The 23,189-nt window shown below is 45.0% G+C and overlaps 1 protein-coding gene across 3 annotated transcripts in view; it reads left to right on the top strand.

Moving 5' to 3' along the window:
* CELF2 (CUGBP Elav-like family member 2) overlaps positions 1-23,189 on the top strand; it is a 1,172,172-nt gene that overhangs the window by 353,790 nt on the left and 795,193 nt on the right. For all 3 annotated transcript variants that reach the window (XM_085653524.1, XM_085653512.1, XM_085653508.1), the window contains exon 2: positions 21,953-21,988. In XM_085653524.1, coding sequence (XP_085509650.1) covers positions 21,953-21,988 — 36 coding nt within the window. The remainder of the gene's footprint in view (positions 1-21,952; positions 21,989-23,189) is intronic.

Genomic DNA, 23,189 nt, shown 5'->3' with positions numbered 1-23,189 from the left:
TAGCCTGCTGAGATTAGAGGAAACGTGACATCCAGCAAAAGGAAGTGCAAGCAACATGGAGTGCTCAGATAGTACGGGTTCGTGAAGCGAGGTCCCTCTGCAGGGCCAGACTGGGAACAGCAACCAGCCCTGGCAGATTACTGCTCGACCGGCCCTAGGAGGGGAGGGGGGGGGGGGGCTAGCAAGAAGCAACAATCCCCCTTTTGGGACCCTCTACTGCCTCCTTCAAAAAAGAAGTGAAAGCAATTCTTATAGCTAAATTCACGTGAATTACTTACTTAATATTTTATTTTAATTACTAGTATGTTTTATGGAGCACGTTATATCTGAAGCACCTATACTTGTACTTCACTAGGCTTATACTTGTTTCCAATATTTGACATGTAAAGCGCTCTGATACCCTCAAGGGTCTTGTTCGCTCTATATAAAACTTTCAAATCAATAAATAAGATTGCAGTACTGCTTCAAAACGGGTCCCCAGAGATAAAACTGGCCCCCATGGGCACAAAACCAGCCCCTACCCCTCTTCCCACTGGGGAAATGCCCGGTGCCCACTACGGCCAGTCAAGCCCTGTCCCTGTACGTTTTTACGGTTATATAGGCGCTTTCTGAAGTCTCATTCTGTCTCAAATCAGTTCACCATGAAGTAATCAGATGTGATAGACATGAAGACTTTAAGCTTACATGAAATGCTGATTATGTATTCTAAATTTCGCCACCCACTAAACTTTTCACAGCGCTATGGTCTGATTTTAAAAATGTTATGTCTGGGTTGAAAAGTTGAACAGGAAAGGATCGGAAGGCACGTCAGAGGTAATGTGCTTTCAATTTATAAGCTCGGGGCTGCAAAGAGTTTGGTACTTCACCGATTTTCGATTTTCGTACATGAAAACTCTGTGAATTTCACAGTGAAACGTTATAAAAGTTCCATGTGTATTTCTGATTGATGCCTAGACAAAGGTTGTTAACATGCCCCGTGGACGCTCGCTCTGACATCTGCTGTGGTCTGGAGCTCGAGTTTCATTCCCACAGGGCCAGCTCCTTCCTAGGCCTGGGAACTGTCCACCGGTAATCTGGCTGAAATTAACACCTGTGTTACATTACAGCGCTTAGAAGTGGAAGACGTGTGCTATGAAGCGATCTATAAAGCTAACAGTACGCATCTTATTGTAGCTATTATTGTTGGCGTTGCTGTTTCTAACTAGAGTATTATGGTTTTATTTGCACTCTTCTAAACAGCCAGGACGTTTTTAAACCAGTGGTCGAAGTGGGGAGGAACGGAAGGGCACGGCGTGCCCCTACTTCTTCAATTACAGCGATTCCATTCCCCTACTTTTTTATTTTGAAAATGCGTCCCAGGACGCAAGAAATCACCATCGCCTACAAAGCTCGGCGTTCCTGGCGTTCGAGGACGGGCGGCAGAGAAGTAACAGGACTCTGTCTTTTTCTTCTTACCCAGAGAAGCAAAAATACAGTGTCCGCTTCTGCTCTGTAGCTTCAGCTGCCTTCCCCCCTCCCCCCAACTCTTTCCCTCTTCCCTCTCTTTCTGTCTAGCAGTTCTTCTCTTACAGAAAACCGAGATTTCAAGACGAGGTTTTCACACTCTTTCCTCTCCATTCTTTTATATCTTCCCCTGTGAAATGGATCCAAAAAAGAAAATAATTTTTGCTGGAAATGTCGTATTTTAATTCCAAAGTGCAGCATCTGGAATAAAAGGTTAAAAATAGGAAAAATAACTAAGTAAAGTAAGATACTGCTTACGTTTTGTAAGGATATAAGCAATGGGCATTGAAATGGGTCCATTCAGGGCCCTGTAGTCATGTCCTTAACTTTTCAGGCAAAAGCACTCGCTGATTTCTGAATAGTGAGTGTAGACGCATTAAGGTAACCATGTTGTTCCTGCTTACAATTCATATGGTTTGCTAAATTTTGCATTCCCTATGAGTGTTTGCTTTTTCCAGGATGTTGTCACTTTTTTTTTGTAAGCTGCATATTGCTCTGCGTCATTTAAATTGAGCCGCATCCAGGTGTTTATAGCCGGCAGCAATTTGGTTGTAGTTGAAGGCAGTGTGAGTTTTTCTCAGTGGGGCAGTATGGTGTTCAGTGGGGGAGAGGATGTGGCACTATGGCCAGAGCTACTGAATTTGTAACTGGGGAACCAGGTTCAGCCTTAATAACCAGTCCACCAGACCACTCTCCTGAGAGAGCACAATCCCATGCTAGACCTTAGAAGGCTGTGCAAGACCTTAGAAGCGCTGGTGTCTTAGCACCAGCAGGTGGACCCTAGCAGTGGCAAGTGTGGGTTAATCTTCAAGGTTTGTCCACCACAATCCATATTGAAGTTCACCTCCAGTCTTGCAGACAGGCCTATGAAGCAACACACCCTAGAGCGACAGTGACTCTGTCACTGAGGTCACAGGACACTTGAGAAGGGCCAGCTCTAGGGCAGTGCAACCGGTGTGACCGCACCGGGTGCTGACTTTGGGTGGAGGCATTATGTTTGCAAGTATATTAAGGTTTTAAAAGTGCTTGCTGCCTCCTTCCTGGCCTCCAGCAATTTTCGGCAACAATAAAAATGTCATGATGACTCTGGTGTTTAATGTTCTTCCTAGAGAGAGATCATTTTGTCTAGTGGAAGTTCTGATTCATGGAACGGTAGCTCAGAGGGTTAATGTGCCTGCTGCAAAGAACATGTACCATACAGATTGTGAGAAGTTGGCCTGGTATATGCTGTCCACTAGTTATAGTGGGCACCTTGTACCAGTCCAAACAACCCTTATTGATGATAGGTTTAAAGACAACCTTTATTGAAAGCTATCCTAGTGGTAGCTATGGAGAGCAGCCTTCAGGCTAAGTCTTGAAGGAGTGTAAAGCAGCTTGGTTTACCAGGTTATAACCTCTTGAATTACTAAATGAAAGGAGATCCACACAAGGTATATATAAAATATATATATTTATTTCTAAACACTCACTACTAATCTCTTTATGAGATTAGAGTCCAAGATACACAATAATACAGTTCTAAAACGACAGTAAATAGCACAATATACAATGGGCCCTAGGGGCGGACCAAACCATATATTAAGAAAGTGGTATAAGAACCACGACTTGACTAGACACAGTGCCTAAAGCATGTAGAATCGCTGGGACCCCAAGGAACCACCCAAGGTAGTGACACAGGAGACCCACAGGGGACGCGTGCAGTGTGAGAACACAGGCACGAGCCCTGTACTATTTTATGGGAATGTCACGGTTGGAATTTTAGAAGTTGAGGACACTTAGGAGAGGACTTTGAGAAAACCCCTTTAGACTTAGGGGGTTCTAGGGCCAGCACCCACGGGAGCACCAGAGAACTTGAGTTACCTCACCCAGGGAAGCCGGGTGCATAGGTGTCAAATGGTGTCGGGGATCGTCGTTGATTTCAATGGCGATCTACTGCAAAGTGTCCGGTGTGATCCAAGCCTGGATCGAAGATCAGAAGAACCTGAAAGCAGAGGGTACAGAGTCTGGGTCACTTGCCAGTGACCAGGGGCACGGTAGACGAAAGCCCACCGATGTTGGGTGATTCAAGTGCGAAGAGGCGAAGCTTGACTCTGCAGCCACGAGGGCCAGGAGGCGTCGACGACAACCAGAAGCTGGATTTGAGCTGTCCCACAAAGGATGGTGAGTGCTGGGGTGTCGGTCCTCGTATTGAACACAACAAGCCTTGGCAACAGCAACCCACGCAGGAAGAGAAAAGATACTTTGGTGCGGACCAGCAAGGTCCTGGGGACTCCCCAAGCAATGGAGAGTCAGGACACGTCTGGAGCAATCAGGTAAGCCTAATTAGAGGTAAAGTTGCCTTCACAGGGACCCACCAGACGATGAACTAGGGATAGCGAAGGGACCTCAAGAGAAAACACAAAGGGCCAGCTCACGGAACACTCGTGGAGTGTAGGCGGGCAATCTTCAGTGCAAATGCTGCTCGGGTCAGGGCTATAAGTAATCCAAAGCTTAGCTGCAGGAGTTGTTGGAAAGTTGATGCTTCTGCAAAGTGACGTGGTGTCCAAGGTTTCGGTTTGCATGGTCGCCACGAGGGATACGGGCCTTAGACTTGCTGTGGGCACTGTTCGACCTCTAAGACCACGGAAACCCACCTCCTGTGTTGCAAAATTCTTCGGAGTCTGGCGGGAGCTTCGGAGCTGCAAACCGGTCAGATCTGTCCTTGGTGCTGCCTTGCAGGGGAGTAACTCCTTTACTCCAAGGGAGATTCTTTCCTTATCTAGTTCAATGTAGATCGTCGAAGTTCCAGGATTCAGTATCAGAGTTTCGTCCAGGTGTAATCTACAGTCCTGTAGCCAGGGGTTCCTTTCTTATACCCAAGGAAGGGGTGGGACAAACTCTAGGGACCCACCTATGGTAGGGTCAGGAAAGAGGGGTGGCTACACCCATTTCCTTTGTCCAGTTTCGTGCCAGAGCAGGGGCTGGTAGCCCCTGCAACCGGTTTGAACTGGACTATGCACAGGGACACCAAATGTGCCCCCAGTGCTGAACTTCAAAGCACTCTTGGAGTGCACCCACCCAGCCCCAATATAGCAGATAGGCTGGGGTCCTGAATAGCAGGATCACAGCCAGACTAAGTCGAAAACCAGCAAAACACCAGGGAAAAAGTGGGGGCAACCATGTAGTCAGATTCCACCTTCCTACACAGATCACAAAGCGCACATAATGTAAATAGGTCAGTGGGCTACTGCTTTTGTCAGAGAGATCCTTTTGTTACTTGCAGTTTATAAGTTAAAATCCTAACATACAACAGTGAGCTGTTAACTTTCATATAAGAGCTGCATATACAACCTGTAAGGTATAAATTAGAGCGTTATGTCTTTCCCCCCAATCTTTGATTATCCTAATGTTGCAAAAAGTGTTCTTTTGGACAGAAATCAATTCTGATTATTAAAGAGAACCCCCAACCATGGTATTACGTTTTAAAATTCTGAGTTTATGTTTCTCCAGACCAATTACTATTAAACTATACCGCCTAGTAGTATGGTTGTCATGTGACTCTTACACCTTGTAGTCCTTAGTCTTATGTAACATTTTCTATACAGTGATTTACACACATATTGATTGTCTCTGAGTAATGTTTGTGATGTAAAGTGCTCTGACACCCCACACTGGTATGAGTGGCGCTGTAAATCAAATTAAACGCATCTGAGAGAGAGTGTGGTTATGGAGACTTGAGGGGCACTGTTAAAGGGTGGTAGTGAGGGAATCCATGGCAGAGGTGGTCATTGGGGGTACTAACAAACATTAATGCACAGGGCACCACCAGTGCTAAGACCGGCCCTGCCCTTGAGGCCAGTCTGCCTCACCCATAGGTACCTCCATTGGCCTTGTTTCAGAAGTCGTAGCTGCAACTCACCAGGGATTGGCAATGCAGGATGTGCACGCACACCAAACTAAGTTCACAAACTTCACAGTCTCTCTGCTTCATTCACAAGCACTTTTAACATGTGCTGCTTGTTGTGGGGTCACTGGAATTAAATATGTAGCAAAGGAGGACAAAATTATTCCACAGTGTTGACTAAATTATGCATTTAAAAAAAGGCTGCAGCGTAATGCAGTATATTTTCTGATATTTTATTATTTTGACATGTGTACACATGATAACAGTCTTTGGAAAGATTTTGCCTTATTAGCACCAGTGTAACATACAAATGCAACAGTGAGAAAGATGATCAGTCAACCTTTGCAATAAGCCATCCACTCCGCAGCAAAACAAGTCACATTTTTTGTTAACTTTTGATACATTTGAGCTATAAACAATTTATTAGTTTGAATGGTCAGATCATGCAGCAGATCTTGCATTAGGAGGCAAATATGGCAGAGCCAGAGTTATATAGAAAACATTTGCAAACTATGATATTTTGCTATTCATGTTTGAGCTGCTGTTGTGGAAAAAGGGAGACGTGCTGATGATAAACACCATGGCTCTGCGAAAAATTGCTTGTGCTTCCACATTTTATCGTATTTGGGACATTCTGTGATTAGAAGCATATCCCACTTTGTGAATGTGATTTAATGTCAATAACTCATTATAACCTTATATAATCATGTGTATCCATTGGTTGATTAAACTGGGCAGTGAAATGCCAAACAAATACTAAAAATTGGGATATTTGCGCATTCTGGCCACACCTCTGGCTCCGCCCACTGATCCAATCCTTGGGTTATTCCCACCCTTTGATTCTCCGCCCACAGATCCCCTACTGTTTTTTTCCCCCACTTCGACCACTGTTTTAAACACATACATGGAGGACGCCATAGATGTCAAATGCTTAGAAAAACGACACCAGATTAACTATAGCCACAGCTCGAACAATGGGCGTCTCTCCCATAGGCAGATCTTTTTTTTTTTCACAATTGAGATAAATGCTTTGATTTCCGCCCTCGACTGCTGCTGTAATTGGTCATTACTCCTAGTCCCTTCCTGTTTGGGCCGGAGTCGTTGCATAGGACCTTTCAATGAAAGCTGAAGCTCCTCTCACTAAACCTTTCGTTTTTTCCCTTTTTGTTGTGCAAGTTTGCCATGTCTCCCAGTGGTTCGAGGGACTTGATGGCGCTGTGATCTCAGCATCTTTCGAGGATTTCTGTGCATCACTGGCTTCGCCATGAGTTGCCCGCTTTCTGATGTGGTAAATTCCGATCCCAGAGGGTTTACTCTTTATCATGTGTGGCACTGATGCATCTTTCCGAGTTTGCATCTGGGGTATGAACAGGACCCCTGGAGTTAGACGATTCTGTAGCTGCCGCATTTTCTGCATAATTATTGATTTGCTGCCTTTGCCACATAATCCACCATCTACTGCATAATTTGCCGATTTTTAACAACAATAAAAAAATTGTTTCTAGCTCAAGTGCATGAAAAGTTACTATTAATGGAAAGTCACGCATTACACGCAGTAAAAGGTCATTCAGGTACTTATTGCTGTTTTTGGGTGTTAAACTGATTTTAATGAGGCTAAACCTTTGTTCAAACAATGTTAACGTGTGAACATGACAAAAAATGCTGCATTGCACCAAATAATATGGCTGTTTATGATGCATACTTAATCAACTAGGCCATATAATTTGATCCTCCCCTGCCGCATAATTCCAACGGCCGTGGGTATGAGGCATTACATTCACATTAAGACATTTGTGTGACAGTTACTGGATGAGTTGCCTCTTTCCGAGCAGTTTTCCAAGCTCATATTGCACCAGGCACCTCCTGCTGAAATGTGATCTGGAAAATTGCCCGAATATGAGTTTATTTTCCACACATTTTATAATCTAATTCAAGCACAAATGACACCCTGAATACTAAAGGTAAACAGGCAAGTCTACTGCAATTACTCTGCTTAGCTTCAAAGCTCTTGGACTTCCACAAAACAGATACCACTTTGCCAGTGTCCTATTGGTGAGGTATTTTGCATTTCCTCTGCATACAAAGGTCATGATGGAACTGCTTGCCAGTTTGGGTGTATGAATCATTCTTTGCCAGCTCTGGCTGGCATACTCGCCATTTGTACGGCACCATTAATTCTTGTAAGCCCATTAAAACTGTTCTACTTCTCAACCAATAATTGGGGATCACCGCTAACTATGATTTGGTTCCCTGGTTCATTATCTGCATAAATGAGGATAATGCTAACTACGATATGGTTCCTTGGTTCATTATCTGCATAATTGGGGATCACCGCTAACTATGATTTGGTTCCCTGGTTCATTATCTGCATAAATGAGGATAATGCTAACTACGATATGGTTCCCTGGTTCATTAGCTGCATGGCTTTTTGTTCCTTTATAAGTTATGGATCACTGGGATAAACAAGGGCCATGGCTCAAATCGGAGGAATATTTCTCAGTGCAGCAGAATGATGCTCAAGGTTGCACTGAGGGCCATGGCATTTAGAGGACAACCGGGGGGAAGCGCTGGGCAAATGAAAGAATTTATTGAAGCGGAAGGACCTCGTTTCAAGTGGTCCGCTGATCCCAATAGGGCCAGTAGCTACATTAATTACTGGTCCCCTGGAAAGTAGAAGAGCTGCATGAAAATCAGGATTATTTAGACTTTACCTGCTAAAAGCAGCCAGAGTCTGGTGAAATATCGGGTAAAACATGCGGGAATCAGTGAAGAACACACAATTCCTTCATATTATTCCCCACACCCACATAACTTGGAGTCCCTGCCTCCATAATCCCTCCCCCACTGGAGTTACCACTGCTCCTGGCACTGGTAACTCTGGCACAGTTCACCTGGCACAGAGCTGCCCCACTTGCGAGGGGCCGTGCAAAGTTTAAACTTTGATTGGGGGGCTCAGTCTGACTGATGTAGTTTGTTTGCCACAACTTACACGACTCCCCTCTTACATGAGAGAATTGCCTTGTTTGAATGAAATAAAAGGAAAGAAAAGCCTGCAAAAATGATTTGCTTCTGAAGAAGGCAAATGGGGTTAAAGTGAGTGTCGAGTTTGCCATCTGTATCAAGTGCACCTCTGGTTCTGGCATGGGATGGAGCAACGGAAGCCTGAACTGCTTCCGCCAGTAAGGAGTATATTGGCTCAGAGAACGTTTGAGGCCCAGGACTGCCCGCGTTGAGTATCTGTGATGAGCAGGCAGTGCCAGTGTTGAACACTGTGGTTATAACAATACTGTTTAGTAGTGGCAACCAAAGCTCTGTCAAACTTCAAAGTGCTAGCACTCTTCCGTCAGGACAGAGTCCGCTTCACATGCTTTCTGTTTTAAAGACCAGTGAGACTTTGCTGATGCAACATGGCCAGTGGAGAGTTCCTTGTGCTCAGATGTACTCATCTTCACCCAAAAAGACATCTAGCATATGTATGGCACCATAGCCGCATCAGGGTTTAGGGCAGATTGCGTATGCCCCAAGGATTTGTAGCGTCCAAGTTGTGTTTGTCTGGGTCTCAATAGCAAATATTGGTTAGTCCAAATAATTTGGATTTGTTAATGTGAAACTAAAACTTGGTACATCCCCCCCCAAGGATTTTTGAAGTGTGCTATGTGTACCGATTATGAGTTTGTATATTTCTTATTATTCAAACTAAATATTTTGTGCATCAATATTACTGGGCTCCCTGTGGTTCGCAGACTTCCCCACTGTCCTGGTGAACTTCTTCTCCACCAACTGCCGATATTTCTTTGTGAGTGCAATTTTGCACTGAAAAGGAATTTGCCATTTTCTGATGAGTCCACTTTAAAACCATCTTCCTCATGAGGTGAAACTAGATGGACATTAAAGATCTTATAACAGTTCAAAGAGGGCTGGAAAGTCCAATTTTTATGTGAAAATTCACCCATCTAGTACTTTATGACCAAAACGTAGACATTGTAGCACTCGCAAGAGTCATGCGAAGCTCTTAAAAGAAGTACTTTGAAGCTTTACACACCACTAGCATAGTTGAGTGATGTAAAGTTATTTGCCGTTTTTCATTTCGCAGGGATGGAGGGTTTTTAAATGGCCTAGTTGTAGAAACTTGTCCTCCATATTGTATACCTAGGATTTAAGGTTGTGCATGTAAGGATGTAGCATGTTTAAGCTAACGTGCTAAAAAGTCCTATGATTGATGTTGGTGCTTGCGAGTAGCATATGCTTTTGAGTTGGCAATACTTTGTGAATCATATGACTTTCCTGCTACTTGTGAATCCTGGTGTTCCAAGGTCTCTCCGACATTTTTTGTGGGAGGAAATTATAAATCCATTTGTACAGAAATGGATATGCATGCTTGTGGCTTTTGCAAGGTGCAAAACCTAGAAGTGGGGCAGCAGCGTGCTGTAATATATGTTGCTGGGTATTAAGTGTTGATTTTTCTAGGACAAGACAGGCCTTTTATTCCACCGGGCATTTCCCCAATGGGTTGGAGCCCTTGGAGTACGATACTTAGGGCAGGGCGCTGCTCCTGGTGCATCTGTCGCTTTCCCCAGCTCCCTGAGGTACCTTGCAGCAGGAGTTTAGAGAGAGAGAGAGAGGGAGGAGGAAATTAGACAAAATGTGATCAGAGACACTGGAGAGAGAGAATGATGGATGGGTGTGTGGACAGAGAGAGATTTGCACGAGGAGAGGAAGAGAGCGGGTTGGTTTGAGTCTTTTTTCCAGGGCTTCTTTTGTTTTCCCAGTCTGGCCCTGATAGCCAATTATCTGAAATCAGTGAACTGTGTTGTGTGTGGGGTAAGGTGAACGGAGGGTGTACTGTGCTGTGATTGTGTGGCACTTCATGGTGGTAGGTAGCATTGTGATAGCCCCCATCAGCTTTGTATGTAGCTCTGTGTGAAGTCTTTGTTGCTCTCGCGTTATCTCATGCAACTGCTGGGTTTCATTTTATGCACAATTGGCTTGAGGGTTGCACTGCACTTTGCCTGCTGAGCAGGGCAGTCTCTTCTACGGGTTATATGGGGGTATCTTGACGCTCTGGCTTGCTCTAGTAAAACAGACACGTATGCTGCTTGTCTGTGTTTCGAACGGAAAGTATGCTTCATTAAATAGTATGTAAAGTACAGTTTACAATCTGTTTTGGAATGTAAACAATACTCATAAAAATAGGCACTTTCTCTCTTGATGCATCTTTTATTAGAAATGTATCTTGGTGGGGGAGGGGGAAAGGAGAGTGAGAGATGGAAAATGGTTTTTTTTTCTGGGGCATAAACATGAAAGAACAGATTAATGGCTATCTTAAGCCTGCCATTTCCTGTCCTCTTTTACTGCAGTCAGCTAAATTTGGCAAGCGGCGCGCTCTGAAGGAAGAGCGAGCGCGAGGGTCGGACTGCTGCAGCGCGTGAGGGTCGGACTGCTGCAGCGCTGCCTAACAAAGACACGTCCACCAGCTCCTGGGCTGATGTATTGCAGGAGAGCTTTGGGAGCGAGGGACCAAATGTATGTCTTCCTCTTAGTTCATTCGATTAGCCAATAGTTTGCAGATTTAAGGCTCCTGTCCTGTGAGCAGTTTTACTGTCGAGCATGAATTATTTCATAAGGCAACCCAGAGAAACCCTGCCTTAGATTTATTTGGAACGAAGAGGGATTAGCCTGAATATAGATGTCACTATATGGGCATTGCCAACTGAATACTGCTGCTCAGGGGGTACTACTGCTGTGACTCAATGATGAGGGGTGGGTGAAGCTGAATAGTTGTTTTCTCGCGTGGCACTCATAACTCTCGCCAGAACTATGGGTTACAAGTGCTATGCAACATATGCAACAGTGGCATAGCAAGGGAGGGTGGGGGGCTGTCCGGCCCATGTGGCACCAGTTTTGGCGGCGGCAAGTCTCTTCCCGCTCTTACCTGCTGTCATGGAGCAGCAATCTGCAACCCACCCCCGGCCCTACAATGCGCCGTTGCGGGGCAGCAGTCAGTGCAATCTCGCCAGGACTCACTCCCGCTCTTCAATGTGGCCGTGGGCGGCAAACACAGGGACCACCAGGGGCAACCAAAAGGCTAGCTCCGCCACTGTATGCAAGAAGAAGCGAACCTTGAATTTTGCATTTCCTTTCTTTCATTGCAGCTTGCATATTCTGTGTTTATGAGAAAAATGATGTATAATAATAATAATAACCACATTTGTGAGGCACACAGCTACCTCATCAGAGGTGTCCCAGCGTTGAATTGCAGATTCGTGGTAAGGGGTAAATGAGGGGTCAGTCTACGGCAGGTTAAAGAGCCAGGTTTTTAGAGCTTTCCTAAAGGCCTCTTCTGACTCCATCATGCGGAGGATAGGGGCAAAGTATTCCAGAGCTTTGCAGTTTTCCCCGTGAACACTCTGCCACTCACCCTGGCCTAATGAATGCGGGGAACCCTGAGCAATCGCAGGTGGTTTGATCTCAGGGCCCGGACTTGCTGATGGATGTGCAATCTCTGCCTCAGGTAACCCGGGCCTTGATCTCTGGTGTCTCTGTAGGCCAAAGTAAGCACCTTAAACTCAATCCTCCTAATGACAGGTAGCCAATGGAGGCGCTGCAGATGTGGGGAAATATGATGGCGTAGCGGTACTTTCTCAATTAATCTCAATTAATCTGGCTGTGGCATTTTGAATTATCTGTAGTCTGCAGACCAGATAAGCTGGAAGCCCTAGGTATAGGCGGTTAGAATAGTCCAGTTGGGAAGTTACCAGTGCAAGGACCGTAGTCTTCCTGCAGTCCTCCGGTTGGAAGTGAAGGAATTTCTCAACGCTCTTAATTTCCAGAAGCATATGGTGTAGACTTGCACATCTGGGTCTTAAAAGAGAGGTAGTTGTCAAATTTAAACCCCAGATTTCTGGCTGCATCCATCGGGTTAGGTGGTGGGTTCATCTCTGAGGGCCACCACAGATTAGACTAAAGAATAAGACCTCTGTTTTCTCAGTATTAAGCTTTAAGCAATTCTTCATCATCCAGGCCGAGAAGATTTCCAAGCATTGCTTAAAAAGGCAGCCTCAGAGTGTTCTTTAAAGGAAAACATCAGCTGAGTATGATCAGCGTAGGAGACTACTCTCACACCCCATGTCTCAACCAAGGTCGCCAGGGGACCAGGTATACATTGAAAAGAAGTGGGCTCCGTGCTGATCCATGGGGAACCCCACAGATGAGGGGTTTCTGAGTGGAGATAGGGACTTAAAAATACCTGCTGTGAGTGATTCTCCATTGAAAGATTGGAGCCAGGACAGGGCAGTGTCCCGCACTCCTACCTGTCTCAGTCTCTCCAATAGAATCGGGTGGGTCATAGCGTCGAAAGTTGAGGACAGGTCACGCAACACCAGCATGGCTGAGGCGCCCCAGTCCACAGCTTCACAAATGGTTTCAGATACTTCCAGAAGTGCGGTCTCCATGCTCTACCCTGCTCTAAAACCCAATTGTGAGTCATGGAAGCAGTTGTTGGATTCAAGGAATTCAGCCAGTTGCTTCTGGACTTCCTTTTCCAGAATTTTTGCTGGAGCTGGCAGAAGGGAGATGGGCCTAAAATTCTTGTGCACCCCTGGATCCGCATCTGGTTTCTTAAGCAGAGGCAGTAGGTAAGCTTGTTTCCAGGCAGCTGGGTAGGTACCAGATGACAGGGAGGAGTTCCAGATCTGGTTCAGAAGCGGACTGAGCCAATGGGCCAGAAGTTTGAAGAACCGAGTCAGGCAAGGATCTCAAGAAGAGCTAGACTTACACTTTTACAATTCCCTGAGTGACACCTCAGGTGACAACAAGCAAAATTCAGACCAGGTCCTGAGAGGGTCTAAGGTAGGGATTTGCACGTTGGAAGGGGGGCACATTGAATGAGGGAAAGTGGAGTAGATCATTTGGATCTTTTCCTCAAAGTAGTCTGACAGGTTAGCGCGGAGGGTAGGGGATGGCGTAACTATACTGTCCCGGACAGTGGGATTAGTGAAACTTTGGACAATTTTAAACAATTCTTTGGCCGAGTTGTTGGATTGTTTGATTCGATTAGACAAATAATCCCTCATAGTATTGCGCTTAAGCCCTTGAAAGTTTTTCAGTGCCTCTTTGTAGCAGCCTTTAGCCACAGGATCATAAGATTTTTGCCAGAAACATTCCAATTTCTTACTGAGGCTTTTCTCTGTTCTTAATTCCGCACGAACCAGGGGGCTGAGAGTTTCCTTCTTGAAAACATTACCAGTCTGAGAGGGGCGACCCTGTCTAAAGGGGAGGTAACCCAGCAATTAAAGCTGGATACATCACTGTCGGGATCACCTGTCAGCTGGGGGAGAGTGTCTTGGAGTGCCGGTCCCATAGCTTCTAAGGTGACCACCTCCCAGTTTCTCCTCCTGTCAGGAATTGACCGAGAGTTGGACTGCTTGGATTCAAGCCAGAAACTGAACAGTAACAAAAACTGATCCATCCAGGTCAGGCGTAAAGGTGCCTCCACTTTTAAATTGGGAATGTTAGAAAATATAAGGTCAAGCATGTGGCCCGCATTATGTGTAGGGGCGGTCACCAATTGCGTGAGGTTTTTACCCTAAAGCGTTTCAACCAGCGATGATGCCTGGGACCTTTTATCGTCGTCCACATGGACGTTGAAGTCCCGTAACACAATAAAATTGGTGTACTTGAGAGAGAGTTGAGAGATGGTGTCACTGAGCTTTAGCAGGTGGCAGGGTGAACTTTCAGGAGGTCTCTATAGACATCCCGGCTGCGGAGGAGGAGGGTGAGAATCTGACACAAAAGGACAGAGCCTCAATGTTTCCAATATGCTCCATTCTCCTAGTGGAGATCTCCCAACCATCCCTTAGGACAACAGCCGCTCCCCCTCCTCTCTTGTTACCACTGTGATTGACGCACGTAATCCGAAAGCCGTTGGGTACTGCCAGCACCATTTTCCCACCCATAGTTGTGAGACACTGCTGTTTGATCCAACTCTTCTACGTAGGAAACATACGCAGGTAATTACACTAGCCACATGTAGCCCACCAATCAGGCTCAATGTGAAGTAATAAAAACTACTCATGGGTCTTGCTTGCTTTCAAGACCCTCATTTCTTTGACAGCTATCTACCACGTGATTCCCGCATAAGCCTCACCTTTTTAGAATTAGGCCATGTACCGCTTTTCAAAATGCTCCTTTATTGTCGATAAGTGTATAAAAACAGACCTAAAAATAATGGATTGTCAAAATGTACTTCTATTTGAAGTCATGATTGAAGGCTTTTTGAGTCCTCAAAAGCAATACACCAAGGCCCAGATGTACAATAGTGTCTCACAATGCAGTGCAGCAGCCAAGGTTGCTGCTCTGCATTGCATGAGAGGGAGAGAGCAGAGCAGCCTTACCCACTAAGATGTGACACTGTCCTGATCACTCCGTAGCACTGGCGTACAATCAGGTTGCCTACTTCTCCTACACACATACCTTTGCACCATAGTGAAAAGGTGTCTGCGTCATGTCTAACAAAGATTTGGTACTTGAAGGGTACCCTTCTACTACAAGGTACTATGCTTAGACTAACTTTAAAACTTTTGCCTCTTCAGATGTGTTCTGTACAGTAGAGTACACATGCAAAGTGGGAAAAGTTAGGAAAAATAAAAGATTTTCTCCTTTTTAGGCTGCTTCAAAATGTTTGGGTGCACAACCCTGTCTACTATTGCTAGTAGATAGGGTTTTGCATCAAAAGACATGGGTGCTTGAATGGGAACCCTCATGTACCAATCATGGAACGCCCCCTTGATGCAGAGTAATGCAAAGCAAAGCAAAGAAATTTAAAAACGAGTTACTCAGGTTTATGTCACGTTTATGACACAAATCCAGTGCAAAATGTTTGTTACTCTGGGCCTAAAACTGGAAGCCTTACTTAGAAAACCCCATTGAGAGGTTCAAAACATTCAGAAAAGCTTATATGGTCTAGGTTGGACAACAAATTCGAGCATTTGAATTTTTATGGTATTTGAAGTAGTCAGACCCCATTCAGAAGACAACAAGGCCTTTTACCATTGCTGTCCCTGGGCGTGTCCTGTCATGACTCCGTAAAGTGGGCCAAATACCACCCTTTCATCACTTGACTCTCAGTGGAAGAGAGGATATCAGTCACATTTCGAGGGTGTGGGTCATGCTTCCCACCTTCCTCACGCTATACCCCTTTTTAGTCTTAGCACTCAGTCTCTTGGGCAAAGCCTCTCACCCAGTTTGTAAGAGCAGCACCAGGCCGTGTTTGGCTTTCTGCAGGAGAGGGGCCTTACCGGTAGCAAGATTCCAGGTGCACATGTCATTCTTTTATGGAGTTGCACAACAGCCGGCCATGCAGAGCTTCACTCAAAGGGAGCCAAAACTTCTGTCAGTGGCCCTCTTCCAGGCAGATGGCGGTAGATCTCTGCTCATACCATGGCTAATTTTTTCACTCTTGATGCTTATTTTGAGTGTGACAACAGTACACCCTCAGGTGATTACTTGGTGCAGCATTTACTGGGCCCTATCTTTTTCTTGCAGTGCCTCAAGGCAACAACCTCAATTCATTGAAAGACGATTGTACTGTCTGGTCTGACAGTACTGCGACTCCTTCTGTCATTGCCCATCAGACCCATGCCAGGATCAATTACTGCAGTCCCTTTCACAATTTAGTCCTCCTGTAAGATTGGCAGTTCCTTTCTTCTCTCAAAGGCAGGATGTCTTGGCACCCAGGACAGTCCAGTAATTACTCCTGCAGATCGAACTCCAAGCAAAGTTCCCTCACCTCTGGAGAGTTGGATGTCAGTGCAACGCCAACCTTTAGCTGCTTGGCAGTGTCCAATTACTCTGTGGAGTGTCCCCTCCTCAGTAGAACAGACAATGAACACAGGCTGGCATTGTATTCCGATCTTTATATCAAATTCACAGACAAAGGATGTGTATTCCAGGTCTTCTCCAGGTGGAGTGCCAACCACAGAAGTACAAAGAGGTGAGAGCAGGCTGCCCCTAGCGATTCACAATCCCTTCTCACAGAGTTCAGGAAGAGAGACAAAAATCCCTGCCCTTCAAAGTACTCCTTTCCAAAACAACAGGTACTACAAGCCTCACCCTGCACTAAATGCCATCTACCTAAAGACAGCTCCAGTCATAGTCATGTACAGCCCAATCTATCAGGAAGAGCTGTGGCACTTCTAAAGAAAGCCTGTCTCCTCTTTGCTTACTGTAGCATATGGTGTCCTGATCTAGGAGATGCCAGCAAAACACATATACTCTCTGTGGAAAATAACCTCTCTTCCAAACTTGCACTCTGGTCTAGGCTGAGGGCTTCCAAAATGTAACCCACAGGCCTGTATCACTCATGCGTGGCACTCTTTCAATCCTAGCACCCACAAACATTTGCAAGACACAGATTGTTGACGTTCAGGATTCCAGATTCATCGTCCGCAGAGGAACTTAAAATGAACAGGCCTGTAAGCTTATATTCATGTCTCATAAGTAAAAAGGTCTTGTCACTATAATTACTCAAACATGGTATATAGTCGGGAGGGGGTATTCAGTGCTGTTGTTATTCAGAGTATATTGCGGAGAGAAGAGACTATATTGAGAAAATAAACTACAATGGTGATTTTGGGAGCACTCTAACAAAACAATTGTATTTGATTCCTCTTTCTGAGAGAAGGAAACCTATTTTAGATTAATCTTTTGACTAGCTTGGGCAGACTAAGTGGGGGCAGTTTAAATCTGAAGGAATGTGTTGGTCAGTGCTACATCTTTTGGTGGGTAGGGAAAAGTCTGAATTGCTAGTTTTGTAGAGCCTATGGGCTGAGTTTTGCCAGGTGACTAATTTGACTTTTTAAGAAACAGGTTTAAGACAGTGGTATGTGAAGGTTACCAAGAGTCCTCATGCAAGAATAACAAAGTTCCCCCTTAAGCCCTGATGGGTCTTAAACTACAGTAATAACTGGAGTTCAGGTGATCGCTCAAACCCATAAGCCCACGTGCCAGGGCTCCTGTTGCACCTGTGATAGCTAAATCACAGCATTAAGCGAAGTGCACATGATATATGGATGCGGTGGAATACAAGTGAGGGAGAGGTTGCTATTTCTAAAGCATCAAAGTTTGACGGATGTTTCTATACCAGGAACGTTAATTTAATTGTATTAATCAACATTACTTTTGGCATGGTAGCCAGCCTTCTCATCACTGGAGAGCCAGCTACTAAATCACATTTACCCTCTGCAGCAATGCCCACCCTCTTTGTACACAAACCAGCCTCATATCTTACCATTCTCCTTTCACTAAGAAGTCCCTAGCAACCACATGAACCCTTCATCGCGATTGGCAAAATATGGTCACCATTCTCCTGACCATAACCAATTCAAATCAACCAAGGAACAAAAAGTGGAACACTGACATGCTTGGCATTGAAAAAGAACACATTCAGTAGAAGGGTGCAGCTGGGTGAAGCCTCAAATAACCAGCAACTTTCAGAAACTTTCTAAATATTGCTTTTTGGTGAGTAAAAGCCCAACCTTATTCATCTGTTGCTCTGCTGTCAGTATTTAACAGTAATACATTTTATAAACAGGAGTGTCCAAGAAAACAATTCTAATACAGAATACTAGGACATTGCATCAAGTCCATTGCAAAGATGACATCCTTTGATACACAGGAGCAAAAAGTCCTGCTTCTAGTTGAGAATAGCTAAAGAAGGAAAACAGTTAGAAACATATTTTAGAAACTACATAGCTGTCTCACAAGCAACATTGGTGACCTACTTTCTTTATGGAGGAAAATTGACACTCTGTGTGCCAACATGTCAGCAGGCAACCCACCTGAGGAGCAGGGTTACCTGGGACTAGCCTTCTTAAAGAGATTTAACTACATCCTCAAGGTTGTGCTCACAAAGATCTAGTAATTTCTCATACAAACTACACTTCTAACAGGTATCTTCAAAGAATTGGATCTTAACCTAGTCATCATGTCACTGACCCCCATTGTCTCCTCACTCATCAGTCCACTCCTCTTCATTGGGCTGGCTTCAGTAAGAACTCAAGATTGCAGAGGTCATGCAACTTCTGAAAAAGCTACTGACACAACAATCCTATCAAAAACATGCTCATTCTAAGTTTCCCTAGTATCACACTGACATTGAAAGACCTAATACCCTGACTGAGGCTGTCATACTATAAAAAAAATATAATCCCCTGTGAATTCGAATGATGCAGAGGAAGAGACCCTGCGTTGTTCTGTTTCAGCCACAAAAACTGAAAGAAGTCATATGAATGGCATAGGGTGCACAACCTCGGTCTGGTTCTATCCTTTGCCTTCTCTCCTATAGTGCTTAATGACTTCATATGGATAGACGGTTCATTCACTCTCATCAGACCGAGGGAAGATACCTTATCAGTCTCTCTACTCTAAGACACAGATCACTCCTATCTGTGGTAAAAGAGAAACTGCTGACTTACGAGAAGTGGAGCAAGCTCTCTGTGCGAGACAATGAACCGATTACTAACATAGTGCAGGGCTTGAAACTGGTGTTTGGGCATGAACACCGGCTGGAAAATGAATCAACCCAGGGTCCTGGACTCACTCAGCCAATCATGACGCTGCAGGAGCAGTGTTGTGATTGGTCTTAGTGGCCTGTTTGGCTACTTAGGCAGTACCTGCGAGGCTGGGCATGTTCTTCACTGAACTGTGCAACACAGCCCAGTGGAGAACATGCCAAGTGCGTAGGACTGTTTGGCCGGCCACAGAGAGCCGACCAAGCCGTCATGCTCACTTAGGGAGGGAGTGTAAACCACTCCTGTTCCCTCTGACGGCGGGGAGCCCAGCCCTGCCACATCCGACCTGGCTGAAGTCCCGCAAAGAAAAATAAAATGATAACTTCTTGTTATTATCATTTTATTTTTATTTTCCACTGCTCAACGCAGTGGGGTGACGCTCCTCTGCCTTAGCGGAGGAGCTGCCACTGGTTATGGAAGACACTTCTGGCACAACCAGTGGGTAAGAGATCTGAACCTTCTTAGAATGGCTAAAGGGACGGTACTCTGAACAGGAATGTAAACCAGTTTGCAGAAGGTGGAAGGCTGGTGGGAGGACATAAGGTTGTGGGATAGCGGGAGTGAAGGGGTTCAGTTAGCCAGTTTTGACATTACAGGCTATGTAATTTTAAGCCATGCTAGCTTATGCAAATGATAATTGAATTTGTTGTATAATTTAAAGCACTGAGTTCATTTGAGAAATCAATAGGAAATAAGTGAAACCGTAGAGCGGAGCTGCCCATTACAAGAGTCGGACCTCTCGAGTCTACATTCTTTCTTCCCCAGCATAGCTGGAGTTATCAGCAGCAGGTTTATAGAGATGGTTCTCTCAAGAAGAACCGTAAGACAGTCTAACTTTTATATACTAAATAATCAGTATCTCCATGGGGTCTGTAATTCTCTTCAGAGCTGAACATACTATACACTTTACTTCACCATTCTGGGAGCTTGGCTTATCATGAAGCAACACTCCACCCCTGGGGAGGGACCCTGGGCAATTGCGTACTGTTGTGCACTGTGGAAACTAAAGCAGAACTTCCTCGGGATGAAACCCAGATTTGTTGGCCCATTTGACCAATAGCAATTGGCCACAGAGTACCCTGTTAGGGGTTGCTGGGAGTAGACTCTCGCCTTCTCTTTCAAACTGGCATCTAGTCCAATCCTGACAGGTATCTAGTCAAATCCCGACAGGCATCTAGTCCAATCCCAACAGACATCTGGTCAAATCCCGACAGACATCTGGTCAAATCGCGAAAGACATCTAGTCAAATCCCGACAGACTTCTAGTCAAACCCGAGAGACAGCTAGTCAAATCCCGACAGACATCTAGTCTTTGAAAAACAAAGTTGATATTGATCCCTTGCTCTTAGCTGTGCAGGGTCCTTATAAAGTTCTGAAAACAGACACGCCCACCGTTCATTTAATTGCAGCCCCTGCTGTCAGCATTGCACTTTCTACTGACTTTTACAATCCAATCCGAACTGAGTTTCAGGTTGACTGACTAAAGACAAAATGGACACTGCATTCACAGATCAGAGTGGACGGGCATATTGATCAATAATTAACGTTAATGCTCTCCAAAGCAGCCTACAGAGCTGGTAAATTGGAATTCATTTTTAAACTCCACTGCTATTCTGAACTGTATCACTGCACATATCTATTCCGTTGTATTACCTTTGAGAAATGCAGACAATTTCATAAAGGCTTAACCGTTAGCCCTCCTAGCTTTCACTTTCGCTTTCACTTTACAGTGCATATATACAATGAAACATGTGATAAATGCGGTTGTAGAGAAATCCATTGGGTTTGCCAGACATCCCGATTAACTGTGCTGGCATCTGATGGAATCTTACAGTTTTCATGAAATCCAGGCCCAGCTGCACTAGGAGAGCTGTGACGTCTCTCTGTACTCTGTTCAGTTCCACCTGTGTGACGATGGATGCTCCCATCTCGGGTGCATATTAGTGGTGCCCCAGCATTGTGGGCTGCCAGACAACGCACATCTGATTGGACCAGGTTAGGCATTGCCTCTTCCTAGAATACAGAGCAGAACAAGGAGGAGCAATCCCTAAAGTTAACAATGTAAACCAGGATGTGGGACCTGGATGTCCATGCGCCCAGTGCTGTATGATGGACATTGTGTTGTTGCACTGAAGGGCAAAGCTATAAGTAACTATCTGGCTGCATCTGCTGTGTTAGAGCAAAGCAATAAGGAAAGGAACGCCTTCAAAAAGTGAAGAATTGAGTCCTGTAGTGGCGCTCAACCCTTCCATGTAGCAAGGTTATGCATGTTTCGAACACTCTGACCAACTGTAACAAGAAGGGGTGCTCTCAAGTGTGCATTGCAGGCATGTGATAAACACACTTTGGTTTCTCTGGACGTCACAACGGTGTGTATTAGTTACTACTTTATCCTCGATTAGTAAAACGAAGATAGAAATATTTCTCATCATCTCCAGAATCACAAGCCAACCACAATCTGACCATGTGTCCTGCATTTACAATGTAAAAGGCAACACATCAATGCTGCACGTGAACAAAAAGACTGTCACATCCTTACATCAGACATAGCAGCCTCATAGTCACCGAGGTCCGATCTTTGCAGAGGTGGAGATTTCCCTCAGAAGGTCGTAGTATTATTTTTGTAGTTGATGTCTTCGGGTAGGTAAGGTTGAAAATAAGTAGTACCGAGGCAGTGTCCGCGCCCACTCAGAGGAGACCTTGTTCCTCCTGCCCAGCATCCATAGCTCCCTCAGCAGTATGGTTTGCTCTCCAGGGCTTGTGCAATAGATTTTTCAACACACACATTGGTGTTTTATCAGGATTAATATATGCATATACTGAGACATGAACAAAGTTGTACATTGATTTTGATTGGATGACTTGGGGCGCAGCCTTTTTAAGCCCACCTACGGTGTTGTTTTACCTCGTTTATGCACTAACATTTGTCTCCAGCAGTCCATGCTTCTTTCTCTTGCTTAATACCAAAACCAAACAATTTCTTCATTTTCTTTTGCAGGCAAAGTACATCCGAAGGGTCTGCGTCTTACGAAAGGTAGGAAGTTCCTTTTTCTTTTAAATTGTTAATGGAAATAGTGTACACTGGTCTATATTGGGACAAAAATACATATTTTAAAACGTGGCATCATTCACGTAAGCCAGCGTCAGTAACACAGATATCACAGTCAGAACAGGAACGCCAGTGCCAAACGAGGCACAAGGCTTGCGTATTTGGCCCTTATCAAGGAGACCGCGGCAGGACGCACCGGTTGCCCCTGCGATACCTACATCATCCGTGATAACCAGTGCAACTCGATTGGGGACTCTCAGGACCACGATTCCTCGCCCGTTTCCAAGCCACTTTACCCTGAAGAAGTTCATTCTCAATGAACGAAACGGGTTGGCTGGAGCTAATGTAATCCATTGACTTGCAAATGAAGGAGTACCTTATACTTAAACACTGGTCAGTCAAACTTATTGAGAAGGACACTTTGGGAGTGCAACTCTCTACTTTGGTACAGTTTTGAATCTGCTTTGCAGTTTGCACAAAACAACGGCAGGTGCAGGAGTTGTTTTTGCAAACTGACACTTAATACGTGAAGCTAATTACTAGAGGAACTGAGCAGTGAGGTGCGACCACTGCGTTCCGCTGTTGTCTGTTGCATAACCTCTGTCCAACGGGTGGGCTTAATTTCTGGGCCATTTTTATATTTTCTTTGATGAAGGTGTCTGTCGTCTGAGGTGCAGTGTTGGACTGGCCTGTTGGGCCCTCTGGCAGTAGGAAGGGTCGGTGTGTAGGGTTGTTTTTTGGGTACAGTGGGCGAAAGACCAAAAAAAGAACGGCTGGTACATGCACTGGCCCATTGGGCAGTGCCAGAGTGCCCAACAGGCTTGCCCGACACTGCGCGAAGCGTTTAGAAACATGGGTCTGTTCAATTGACCGCTCGTTGTTGTGGATCCAAGGCACGAGATAGTAGTCCTGGTCCTCGAGCCTATGCTAGCAAAATCTGAAAATGTCTGAAAGCCTCTGAGAAGCCCACCTTTACCTCATCTCTGTCACGTTTACAGGTCTACGCAGGGCAAGAGAATTATGTGCCTTCAACTATAAGGGCAATCTTTTTTTTAACATATTTAAACATAGAAAATGTTAATACTCAGAAGAGTATGAAAACGCACTCACAGGAAAAGTGTTTTATTGAGTGCGCGGTGCATGTGAATTTCAAAACCTGATCATCTTTCATCCTAAAAATAGTTAT

The sequence above is a fragment of the Triturus cristatus genome, chromosome 4_1 (assembly GCF_964204655.1).
Source record: "Triturus cristatus chromosome 4_1, aTriCri1.1, whole genome shotgun sequence".
In the NCBI taxonomy this organism is placed as follows: domain Eukaryota; kingdom Metazoa; phylum Chordata; class Amphibia; order Caudata; family Salamandridae; genus Triturus; species Triturus cristatus.
This window is presented reverse-complemented; position numbering and strand designations above follow the sequence as displayed.